This window comes from Rutidosis leptorrhynchoides, chromosome 1, assembly GCF_046630445.1.
Source record: "Rutidosis leptorrhynchoides isolate AG116_Rl617_1_P2 chromosome 1, CSIRO_AGI_Rlap_v1, whole genome shotgun sequence".
In the NCBI taxonomy this organism is placed as follows: domain Eukaryota; kingdom Viridiplantae; phylum Streptophyta; class Magnoliopsida; order Asterales; family Asteraceae; genus Rutidosis; species Rutidosis leptorrhynchoides.
The window spans coordinates 496,650,266-496,663,025 of NC_092333.1; the positions used below are offsets into that span (position 1 = coordinate 496,650,266).

Here is a 12,760-nt window from a genome sequence, read left to right on the forward strand (position 1 = left end):
ATATTACATAATACATATTTAACTAATTGTGACCGGTTTGGTCATATCTCTTTCATATTTAATTAATTCTGAAGTCCAAATGCTCATAACTGAAAGAGCTACAAATTTCATTTTTTTTTTTTTTTTTTGAGACTACTATTGCAAATCATTGTAAACGATTTTTATAAGAGCATTTATTCTAACACAGTCTACCTCAACCAGATGATGAGACAGCTTATGTATTTATGTTCACAAATGTTGGAATTTTAGTGGCCTTTATGAAATTTCCACTAAGTATTGCTCATACTATTGCTCGTGTTTTGTGAGGAAATTGCCCACTACTACATTTTTGTGTTAGCTTATTCAAAATTTTGAATTATTTTCCTAATATTTATATAAAAATAAAGGTGGGTGAATGATAATGTTCATTATTCGATCTCACTCGCAATTCCTATTTCAACAACTAACAACAACAGAAAAGAAAAAGAAAAAGAAAAAGGAAAAGAAAGAATCTAATGTTGATGTTTTGGTTATAAATTCGATTTTAGGCCAATTCTTTTACAAGAAACAAGTCAAAACGATTTCTTCACCTTTCTTTCTATAATTATCTAATGGAATTCCACATCTCGTTTTCTCTCTTAGTTATTGTGTTAATATTCTTTTTGGTCAAGCTAATAAATAAAATTAAACAACCAAATTCAAATCCAAAGTTCCCACCACCCGGTCCGTGGAAAATACCTTTTGTTGGAAACATATTTTCCATGGTGAGTCGACAACCACCACATCATGTCCTTAGAAACCTGGCTCTAAAACATGGTCCGTTAATGCATCTTCAACTTGGTGAAGTTTCTGCCTTGGTGGTTTCATCACCTCAAGTGGCCAAAGAAATCATGATAAAAAACGATCTTGCATTTGCAAACAGGCCTGAAATTCAAGCTGGTAAAATCATTATGTATAACAACAGTGACATCGCCTTTTCTCCATATGGTAATTACTGGAGACAGCTTCGAAAAATCTGCACCGTAGAACTTCTTAGTGCTAAGAAAGTTCAGTCATTTTCTTATATTCGAGAAGAAGAAGTCAAGTTTATGATAGAATCGATTGTGTCGTCCTCAGGATCACCTATCAATCTTACAGAAAAGATTTCTACGTTGACGAATACAATAACTTCTAGAGCTGCTTTCGGAAAGATACCCAAAGATCAAGACTTATTGGTTCAGATGCTACAGGATTTTGTCGACGTAGCTGGAGGATTTGGTGTAGCTGATTTGTTTCCTTCTTATAAGTTTCTTCATATTATTACAAGGATTACCTCCAAGATGGCAAGAATCCATCAAAATCTTGACAAAATCCTTAATAATGTCATCGTTGAACATGAAAAGGACAAGGAAAATATAAAAGGGGTTAAGGATGGCACAGATAAAGAAGATTTGCTTGATATTCTTTTTAGACTTAAAGATAGCGGCAATCTAGAGTTTCCTATCACAACAGACAACATTAAAGCGGTGATATCGGTAACTTTACGATAGTGTCTTAACTTTCCCTACATTTTTTTTTTATTATTAAAATAAATGTGGTCTTGCATGTACAGGATATATTTTCAGCCGGAACTGATACTACTACATCAACAGTTGAATGGGCCATGTGTGAAATCCTAAGGAACCCTGAAGTGTTTGTAAAAGCACAAGCGGAAGTGCGAGAACTTTTCAAGGGAAAGCCATTGGTACAAGAAACCGAATTTCAAGGACTAAAGTATCTAAAGATGGTAATTAAGGAAACTATGAGGTTGCGTCCCACTGTACCCTTATTACTTCCTAGACAATGCAGGGAAAGTTGCGAGATTAACGGATATGTCATACCCGTAAATACGAAAGTCATTGTTAATGCATGGGCTCTTGGAAGGGATCCTGAATACTGGCAAGAAGCTGATCGTTTTCTACCTGAAAGGTTTGAGAATAGTAGTATTGATTTCTCAGGAAAGAACTTGGAGTATATTCCATTTGGGGCCGGTCGGAGGATGTGTCCTGGAATTTTGTTTGGTGTGGCGAACGTTGAGCTTATTCTGTCTCACTTACTCTATCATTTCGACTGGAAACTCCCTGGTGGAATGAATCCTAAAGACTTGGACATGAGTGAGACTTTTGGAGCTGCCTGCAGGAGAAAACATAACCTGTGTCTAATTGCCACTCCTTATACTCCAGTTTGACTAATCAAGTTGACTTTGAACAATATGAATTCTGTGCACTTCTAGTTAATGACTATATTTACAGGTCCTAAGATATGATCTTATTATTTCCTGTAAGGATATGATCGGACATAAACAATTTCTAATGTGGTCTTTTATTCTATGTAATTGTCATTTATTCGCGCCGTGTTTGAAACTGTATTCAATTTCTAATCTGGTCTTTTATTCTACGGATCACCTACACATTGGATCATTGATCCTTATCCATATATGGAATCCACAAAGGCATATAAACATACTTGCCTATCACAGATGGACATCATGGACGTTTGTGAACCTAAAGCTCATGCAATCAACATAACCAATTGAACAGGCGTGTGCAGCCCACGCACAACTTAGTTTGCACACATCCACTACAACAACTTTGCTATTTAGTCACACATATTTTTACACGCTTTTTAAAAGCGTGAACTTTTTTATTAAATTCTACTCACTTATAAATATGTGTGATTGTAATACATTTATAATCGTATAATATTGTCATAGTTTCACAGTAAAAAATGTAAGGAAAAAAATTCACACTTATTGGCGTGTACAATCATAAATATAATCACACTTAAGAGTGTTAAGTAAAATTTGTCGCAATATACTTGTTCACGGTTCCCCTTGTGCGAAAAAAATAAGGTGTAACAAATTTACTCATATATTTAAATGTGATTAATTTCGCCTTTGTACATACTCATAAGTGTGAACATTTTTTTAAAACAATTTTATGTATGAAATTATGATTATATTTAATAATTATACTTGCAACAAACTTACACACATTAAGTGTGAAAATTTTAATAAAAAGTTCACGTGTTTAAATAGTGTGTAAAAATATGTGTCACCAATTAATTAATTTGTTGTGGTGATCAGACTACACAAATAAGAACATACAAGGTTATTATATATACGTCCAAATTGCTTACATTATAGTTCTAGAGCATAGTGATTAGTTGAAGATGTTTTAAGGCATACATGCTCACCTATAAATACGTTATCTCAATTTGCTTACATTATAGTTCTAGAGCATAGTGATTCATAGTTAATCATATCACTTGTAACTAGCTCAGAGTAATTTGTCCTTAAGTTAAAATACATAATATTAAATTGTATTCAATAGGACGTAACTAACTTGTAGTTCTTTGATTCATAATCAATATAGAATTAAGTTGAATTTATATACTGTTCTATTGCTTTAAACTATCAGACTGATTTTAATTTTCAAAAGATTAAATTGTTAGTTTTGCTACGGACAAAAGTTACCAAAGCAGATTGTTCCAATCCTAGATCTGTTAAGATGAGAAACTATAGTTCAAACTCTTTAAACTCTGCTTATCCTGAGAATGGTTCAACATATAGACCACCTATGTTTGATCCCAAAGAGTTTTAAAGATGTAAATCAAGGATGATGCTAAATTTTGAAACCGTTGATCCCCTCATGCCAAACATTTTCTTGTTAGATGATAAGTTAGCCCAACCCGATTGTAGGCATAGGTCCACTAGGGTTTGTAGGTTTATTAGGGTTTGCATTATAATATAAATATCACTAATATAAATATCACATCAATATTGAATAATAACGACGGGTTTCATTCTATAACATGATATGAGACGTCAGTTAAAACCCTAAATATTTCAATCACACCCTTTGTCAAGCCGTCGCCTTGCATAAACCATAAAGCTACTGTCGCATGTACCCGTTTCTTTATTTTTCCACTTAATCTTTTACCGACACCACCATATTACACACCAATTTCTTTTTAATTTAAAGCATAGCACATGGCATCTCAATAAATTAATTGAATGAACTATTCTTGTTGTTATAATATATATATATATATATATATATATATATATATATATATATATATATATATATATATATAAATAAATGGATAGTCAATTATTGATACACAAAAGTAATATTAATGTATTACCTAAACTTGTGATATTTTTGCTAAAAATAGCCATGAATGCAAGCATTAAACTTGCACCATTTCTCACACTTACAAAGTGTTTCTTTCTTTCTCTCCATTATCATCTTTATAAGAACACTTCATTATTAGTATTCTTAATCAAGAATCAAATCACTAAAGGTAGTTATAAGCCTACTGAATTATAACATCAAGAATCAAACCACTAAAGGTAGTTATAAGCCTACTGAATTATAACACGTTATCAGCACGATAATCTTAATACTAATTATGGTTGGCTCTGCCACCTAAATGATATATGGTCGGTTATACCACCTGAATAATATATGATCGACACTGTCGTCTAATTATCATTTATGTTACTAACATTTATATTTCAATTATCTAACATTTATATGGCCGACACTGTCGCCTAATTATCATTTATGTTACTAACATTTATATTTCAATTATCTAACATTTATATGGCCGACACTGTCGCCTAATTATCATTTATGTTACTAACATTTATATTTATGTTATATAACATTTATTAATGATTGCTTACATATGGTCGACACTGTCACCTACTTATCATTTATGTTATATTAAATTTATGTTTAATGTTTATATACTTATGAATATAAAGTGACTATAATTTATCATGTTGTTTGTTTTAATAGAAAATGTCGAATCTGGAAAAGCTTAAATTTACTCCTTTAGAATCAACTGGAAACAACTACATGCCATGGGTTATAAAAGTAAAAATGCATCTTAAATCAATGGGCATTCTTGAAGCCATAAATGAAAACAACAATTGTTCTGAAAAAGAACAAGCAACGGCATGTTGCTTTATTCATCAACATATTGATGAATGCTTACAAAATAATTATGTGACTGTAGAAGATCCCCATGTTTTATGGGAAGGTCTCAAAAGCAGATTCAATAATCAAAGAGAAATTTTACTTCCAGCTGCTATGGAACAATGGAGAACATTAAGGTTCCAAGACTTTAAGAAAGTAAATGAATATAGCTCAGCTCTGTATAATACATGTTCACAACTTAAATTCTGTGGATATGAAATAAGTGATGCAGACATGATGGAGAAAGCTGCTATGGAACAATGGAGAACATTAAGGTTCCAAGACTTTAAGAAAGTAAATGAATATAGCTCAGCTCTGTATAATACATGTTCACAACTTAAATTCTGTGGACATGAAATAAGTGATGCAGACATGATGGAGAAAACTTTCTCCACAATGAATGCTGCAAACATCACAGTGCAAAGAAATTTGAGAATGCTAAAGTTCAAAACATATGCTGAACTTAATTCATATCTCTTAGTTGCAGAGCAAAATGATGAGCTATTAATGAAAAATCAGCAATCCCGTCCTACTGGTACACTTGCAATCCCTGAAGCAAATACTGCAAATAATTATAAACAGGGACAAGGACGCGGGCAAGGTCTTGGTTATAATAACCATCACCATCATCATGCCAAAAGCCATAACTATGGTAGAAACCATCCTTATGGTAATGGTAATGGGCGAGGACGTGGTCGTGGTCGTGGCCGTGGTGGTCAAAGAAATAATAATCCATGAAAATATAAATATCAACCACAAAACAAGCCCACTAAACAAGATGTTGAAGAAAATTCTTCTAAAAATTCTGAAGAATCTTGCTACAGATGTGGTAGAATGGGCCACTGGGCTAATACTTGCCGAACATCTAAACATCTTGTTAAGATGTATCAGGATTCGCTGAAAGATAAAGAAAAGGAAGTAAACTTTGTGGATAACGTAGATCCAACAGTCACTGAGAAACCATCTGATTTATATGAAGATTTCTTGAATGTTTAAGTTGTGCGTCTTTCGAAAAATAAACGATTTAATATCGTCTGTCTTTGTCATTATGTTTGCTAAATGTTTCAGTACTATCTATTTGCGTGTAAAATATTGTGTAATATTAATGTACTCACTATTTATTTCTTATATATGAAGTTCAATATGAATTTTGCTGGAATACAACATCAATCAAGTGGTGGAGATCTCTGTATATCAGACAGTGGAACTACACATACTATACTTAAATCCGAGAAATATTTTATTGATCTAAAACCAACGGAAGGAACTATACATACAATATCAGGACCTGCTAACTTGATAAAAGGGATAGGAAAGGCAAATTTCATACTACCAAATGGTACAAAATTTTTAATAAATGATGCCTTATTTTCTCCCAAGTCAAGCAGAAATTTATTGAGTTTCTCCGACATATACCTTAACGGGTATGATTATCAGTCAGTGACAACAAAAAATGAGAAATATTTAAGTATCACTGACAAGAGTCATGTGGTTGAAAAACTGCCAAGACTTAGTTCTGGATTACATTATACACACATAAATGTACTAGAAATACATATGGTAGTTAACGAAAAATATATTGATCCTGGTGTATTCAGTTTATGGCATAACAGATTAGGCCATCCAGGATCAACAATGATGAAAAGGATTATTGAATGTACTCATGGACATCCACTAAAGGATAGAAAAATCCATCATGATACAATGGTTCCATGCACATCTTGCTCTCTTGGAAAATTGATAACTAGACCCTCACCACTTAAGGTTGAGAAAGAATCACCAATGTTTCTTGAAAGAATTCAAGGTGATATATGTGGACCAATTCATCCACCATGTGGACCATTTAGATATTTCATGGTTCTAATAGACGCATCTAGCAGATGGTCTCATGTTTGTCTGTTATCAAGCCGTAATGTGGCATTTGCAAAATTTCTTGCCCAAATTATTAAATTGAGAGCTCATTTTCCTGATTACACCATTAAAAAGGTGAGACTTGATAATGCTGGTGAATTTACATCTCAAGCATTTAATGACTATTGCATGCCTATAGGAATTGTTGTTGAACATTCTGTTGCTCATGTGCATACACAAAATGGTTTAGCCGAGTCATTGATTAAACGTTTACAGTTAATCGCTAGACCATTGATAATGAGAACAAAACTCCCTGTATCTATATGGGGTCATGCAATTTTACATGCTGCTGCATTGATTCGCATCAGACCAAGTGCAAGTCATAAATATTCCCCCCTACAACTTGCTTTTGGTCAAGAGCCAAATATTTCCCATCTTAGAACATTTGGTTGTGCAGTGTATGTTCCAATTGCAACACCACAACGTACAAAAATGGGTCCTCAAAGGAGGTTGGGAATATATGTTGGATATGAAACATCTTCAATATTAAGGTATATTGAACCTATGACATGTGACGTTTTTACAGCACGTTTTGCTGATTGTCATTTAAATGAAACATTGTTCCCTAGATTAGGGGGAGAAATGAAAAATAAAGAAAATGATGTTTTATGGTGTGAACCTCAATTAAAGTATCTTGATCCTCGCACAAAAGAATGCGAGACAGAAGTTCAAAAGATAATGCATATACAAGAACTTGCAAATCAATTGCCTGATGCATTTACAGATACAAAAACGGTGACAAAATCATATATACCAGCAGTAAATACTCCAGCTCGAATTGAAATTCCAAAAGCTGGCAATAACGTCACTCATGAATCTTTGCCACGTCAGAAACGTGGAAGACCAATTGGTTCAAAGTATAAAAATCTTCGAAAAAGAAAATCAGCTGATAATGAAGTAAAAGAAAGTGTTCAAGAAGAACCACAAATCAGTACTCCTACTGCAGAGGAGATTGATGATGTCAATACAGAAATTGCAATCAATTATGCATATTCAAAAATATTATGGAACCGAAATGAAATGAAAAATCTTGATGAGAAATTTTCATTTAATGTTGCATATGACATCATGAATAATGATGATGATCCAGAACCAACATCTATGGTTGAATGTCAAAATAGACATGATTGGGCTCAATGGAAAGAAGCAATACGAGCTGAATTAGAATCACTCAATAAAAGAAAAGTTTTCGGATCCATCATTCTCACTCCTAAAGATGTGAAACCTGTAGGATACAGATGGATTTTTGTCCGAAAAAGAAATGAGAAAAATGAAGTTACAAGGTATAAAGCTAGACTTGTAGCTCAAGGTTTTTCTCAAAGACCGGGAATTGATTATGAAGAAACTTATTCCCCTGTTATGGACGCAATTACTTTTAGGTACTTAATCAGCCTGGCAGTTTCTAAAAATTTAGAAATGCATCTCATGGATGTTGTGACTGCTTACCTATATGGATCACTTGATAGTGATATATATATGAAGATACCTGAAGGATTTAAGGTACCAGAAGCATCAAATGCAAAACCCAAAAAAATGTATTCGATTAAATTACAAAGATCTTTATATGGGTTAAAACAATCTGGACGTATGTGGTATAACCGATTAAGTGATTACTTGATAAGCAAAGGGTATACAAATAACCTTACTTGCCCTTGTGTTTTCATTAAGAAAACAACATCCGGATATGTGATCATAGCTGTTTATGTTGATGATCTTAACATCATAGGTACAAATAAAGAGATCTATGAAATGAAAGATCTCGGAAAAACCAAGTATTGCCTTGGTTTACAAATTGAGCATATGCCTAATGGTTTACTTGTACATCAAACAACATATACTGAAAAGATTTTGAAACGTTTCAATATGGACAAGGCAAAACCATTAAGTACTCCTATGGTTGTTAGATCACTCAATGTTGAAACTGATCCATTTCGTCCATGTGAAGATCATGAAGATATTCTTGGACCAGAAGTATCATATCTTAGTGCAATTGGAGCTCTTATGTATCTTACAAATTGTACAAGACCTGACATTTCTTTTGCAGTTAATTTGTTGGCAAGGTTCAGCTCTGCTCCTACCAAAAGACACTGGAATGGGATCAAACACATATTTCGATACCTTCGAGGAACTACTGATTTAGGATTATTTTATTCTAACGAATCAAAACAAGATTTGGCTGGTTATGCTGATGCAGGTTATTTATCCGATCCACATAAAGCTAAATCTCAAACTGTATATGTATTCCTAAATGGAGGTACTGCAATATCATGGCGTTCTCAAAAACAAACACTTGTTGCTACATCATCAAATCATGCCGAAGTGATTGCATTACATGAAGCTACTCGGGAATGTTTTTGGTTGAGATCAATGACACAAATCATTACTGATTCTTGTGGACTAGAACGCGATAAAAGTCCAACAATTATCTATGAAGATAATGCAGCTTGCATAGCACAGATGAAAGAAGGGTATATCAAAAGTGACCGAACCAAACACATACCTCCTAGATTCTTCTCATACACTCAAAATCTCATTAAGGACAACGAGATTGAAATGAGATATGTTCAATCCAGCAAAAACTCTGATGATCTTTTCACGAAAGCACTTCCAACTGCTATTTTCAGAACACACGTTCATAACATTGGCATGAGACATGTTCAAAAGATGTAACAACTGAAGCGATGTCTACTTGAGGGGGAGTCAACTCCATGCTGCACTCTTTTTCCCTTAGCTAAAGTTTTTCCCACTGGGTTTTCTTTAGCAAGGTTTTTAACGAGGCAGTAACTTACAGTTGATCTTCAACAAACAAAATTGATATCCAAGGGGGAGTGTTATAATATATATATATATATAAATAAATGGATAGTCAATTATTGATACACAAAAGTAATATTATTGTATTACCTAAACTTGTGATATTTTTGCTATAAATAGCCATGAATGCAAGCATTAAACTTGCACCATTTCTCACACTTACAAAGTGTTTCTTTCTTTCTCTCCATTATCATCTTTATAAGAACACTTCATTATTAGTATTCTTAATCAAGAATCAAATCACTAAAGGTAGTTATAAGCCTACTGAATTATAACATCAAGAATCAAACCACTAAAGGTAGTTATAAGCCTACTGAATTATAACACTTGTTTGTTTCTATCGAGAAGTCAGAGCACATCCACAACAACTTATAATTAATTTTTTTGTGGAGATTTGTTTCACAACAACAATAAATTATTACGGAATATTTATTTTGTGGTGGAATCATAGCAAGTTGGTCTACGTTAAAGAATTACAGCAAGCATCAAAACATCAGGTATCTTCATGGTCAACTCATTACAAGCGCACCTTTTACAACCTATTGAAACGCAACAAAATCTAATAAATCAATATGTTGCGGCTCACCAATCCCAGCAAAATCAACAGATATGTTACCCCAATCACTTGTCCAATCCTTCGAGTATAGTTGGGCCACATCAGCAGTTTAGAACTTGGCCCAATATGCAAGCCCAACAGTCGCTGTTTTCTGGACAATCATTCTATGGGCCACAACTACATTTGACAGGCCATTTTCCTTATAGACAATCTAATAACATTGAAGCTCAACATGCTTTTATTACCAGCCAGCCCACTTATCAAACCTCAACACCTCAGTCTACTAATTGGGGCAGTTAACATAGTGGTCCAGGAGACTGGAACATGGACACAGGTGCTTCCACCCATCTTACATCTAGCATTAATAATTTGAGTACAATTTTTAATTATTGCATGTACCCTTCGGTTGCCGTTGGCGACGGGAACACCATTCCCGTCACTAACACTGGCCATTGCGTGTTGCCTAATACTCATCGACCACTTTACCTTTCTAACGTACTTGTAACACCTAACATTGTAAAAAATCTTATTTCTGTTCGTCGTTTTGCCCGTGATAATAAAGTTTCTGTTTGTTTTGACGAGTTTGGTTTTTCTGTCAAAGACTACTTGACTCACCGCTTGCTCCTCCGATGTGACAGCACCGGAGATCTCTACCCGTTCACACCTCAGTCATCTACACCTATTCAACATGCTCTCCTCACTACCACCACTACCTGGCATCAACACCTCGGACATCCCAGCGTTGAATCATTTCGTCGTCTTGTTTCTAATAATTCCATAGCTTGTAACAAAACGAAGTCTCCCGAGTTTTATCATGCATGCCAACTTGGCAAACACGTGAGACTTCCGTTCAGTAGTTCTAGTTCGCATGTTACTTCTGCATTTGATATTATTCATTCTGATTTATGGACTTCTCCAGTTTCAAGTCTTAGTGGTTTTAAATACTATGTTATTTTCTTGGATCATTATTCGCACTATTTATGGGTGTTTCCATTACGCAATAAATCTGAAGTATTCAATATATTTGTACAATTTCGCGCATTCGTTAAAACACAATTTAATACTGAAATTAAAGCTTTCCAATGTGATCAAGGGGGAATTCGATAACACTCGTCTCCACCAACTATTCCAATCAAATCGTATTCAACTTCGACTATCTTGCACCCAAACTTCCCAACAAAACGGAAAATCTGAAAGAATGATCCGCACCATAAATAACATGATCCGCACCCTCCTATTTCAAGCAAACCTACCTCCAACTTTCTGGACGGAGGCACTACACATGGCCGCCTACCTTCTAAATCTTCTTCCATCTTCTGCCATTAACTATGATATTCCTCACACACGACTCTACAAAAATACACCTAACTATTTCACATTACGTGTCTTCGGTTGTCTCTGTTACCCTCATCTAAACACAACCAACAAACTCGCTCCCTGCTCTACTCCATGCATCTTCCTTGGATACCCATCCAATCATCGAGGCTATCGATGCCTTGATCTCTCCACCAACAAAGTCATATTATCTCGCCACGTTACCTTCCATGAAAATTCATTTCCATATGGTTCCTCGCTATCCTCGCCTGCTCCTACCATCACTACCACTTCCTATGACTTCCTAGATCCACCACCTAACTCGTTCTCTCGTAGCTTTACTGAATCTAACATTTCTTTTATGAACGCTTTGTTCCATTTTCACCCATAAACCTTTTTCTAGTATTACACCTATTAGTGCTAGAGATATAGGCAAAGCACCACCAAGCCTCTGTGGACTATTGAAGATAAGCGCAAAAGAGGCTTGGATGTTGTTGAGAAAATCAATGAATTCTTAGAATTTATCAAAACTGTTTAATTTGAGTCTGAAATAGTTTAAGTATGAAATGTAGGGCGAGTATGGAAGAGTTTAAGTACGAAATAGGGTGAGCCTAAAAACCTTATCTGACATATGAAGACTCTAGACTCTCCCTACAAGAAAAATCAGGACGTGCGATGAAGGATTTTTGCGGCGATGAGATGTCACCGCTAATAACCCACTAAACGACAATATTTTCAGTCTTTTGACCAACGTCGTGGGTCCACCAAACAATTGCGGCGATGAGTTTTTACACATCGCCGCAAATAAATTACTGGGTTTCTTTTCTCTTTTTTCTTTCGTATTAAATTTTGGTCAAAGGTTGAAAAATATTCCCGAGGCGTATCGCCTCAAATAGCACGCCGCAAATGGTGTGCCGCAGATAGCCGTTGTCTTATTTTTGGCGCTAAAATTTTCCTTCCGTACTTGTTCCCGCTAGATTTTACCTCCCTAAATAACTCCACCGACACTCGTAGCCGCAAATGGTGCACCGCAAAAAGTGGGTTACAGATTCTATATATTTAGAACAACACATATACTAATGATAAGAATATGGAAGTGGTTAGATGTCAATGTGGTAAACTTGCTATTATCAAACATAATGGTCGGATCTTAATCCTGGTTGATGATTCTATGGTTGTC

At 34.7% G+C, this 12,760-nt stretch overlaps 1 protein-coding gene across 1 annotated transcript; it reads left to right on the forward strand.

The window, feature by feature from the left end:
- Positions 1–531: 531 nt before the first annotated feature.
- LOC139875678 (premnaspirodiene oxygenase-like) lies at positions 532–2,207 on the forward strand. Its single transcript, XM_071862993.1, has 2 exons — positions 532–1,493; positions 1,571–2,207. Exons 1-2 carry the CDS (start codon positions 591–593, stop codon positions 2,183–2,185), a joined length of 1,518 nt encoding a protein of 505 aa, XP_071719094.1. The 5' UTR covers positions 532–590; the 3' UTR covers positions 2,186–2,207.
- Positions 2,208–12,760: the final 10,553 nt, after the last annotated feature.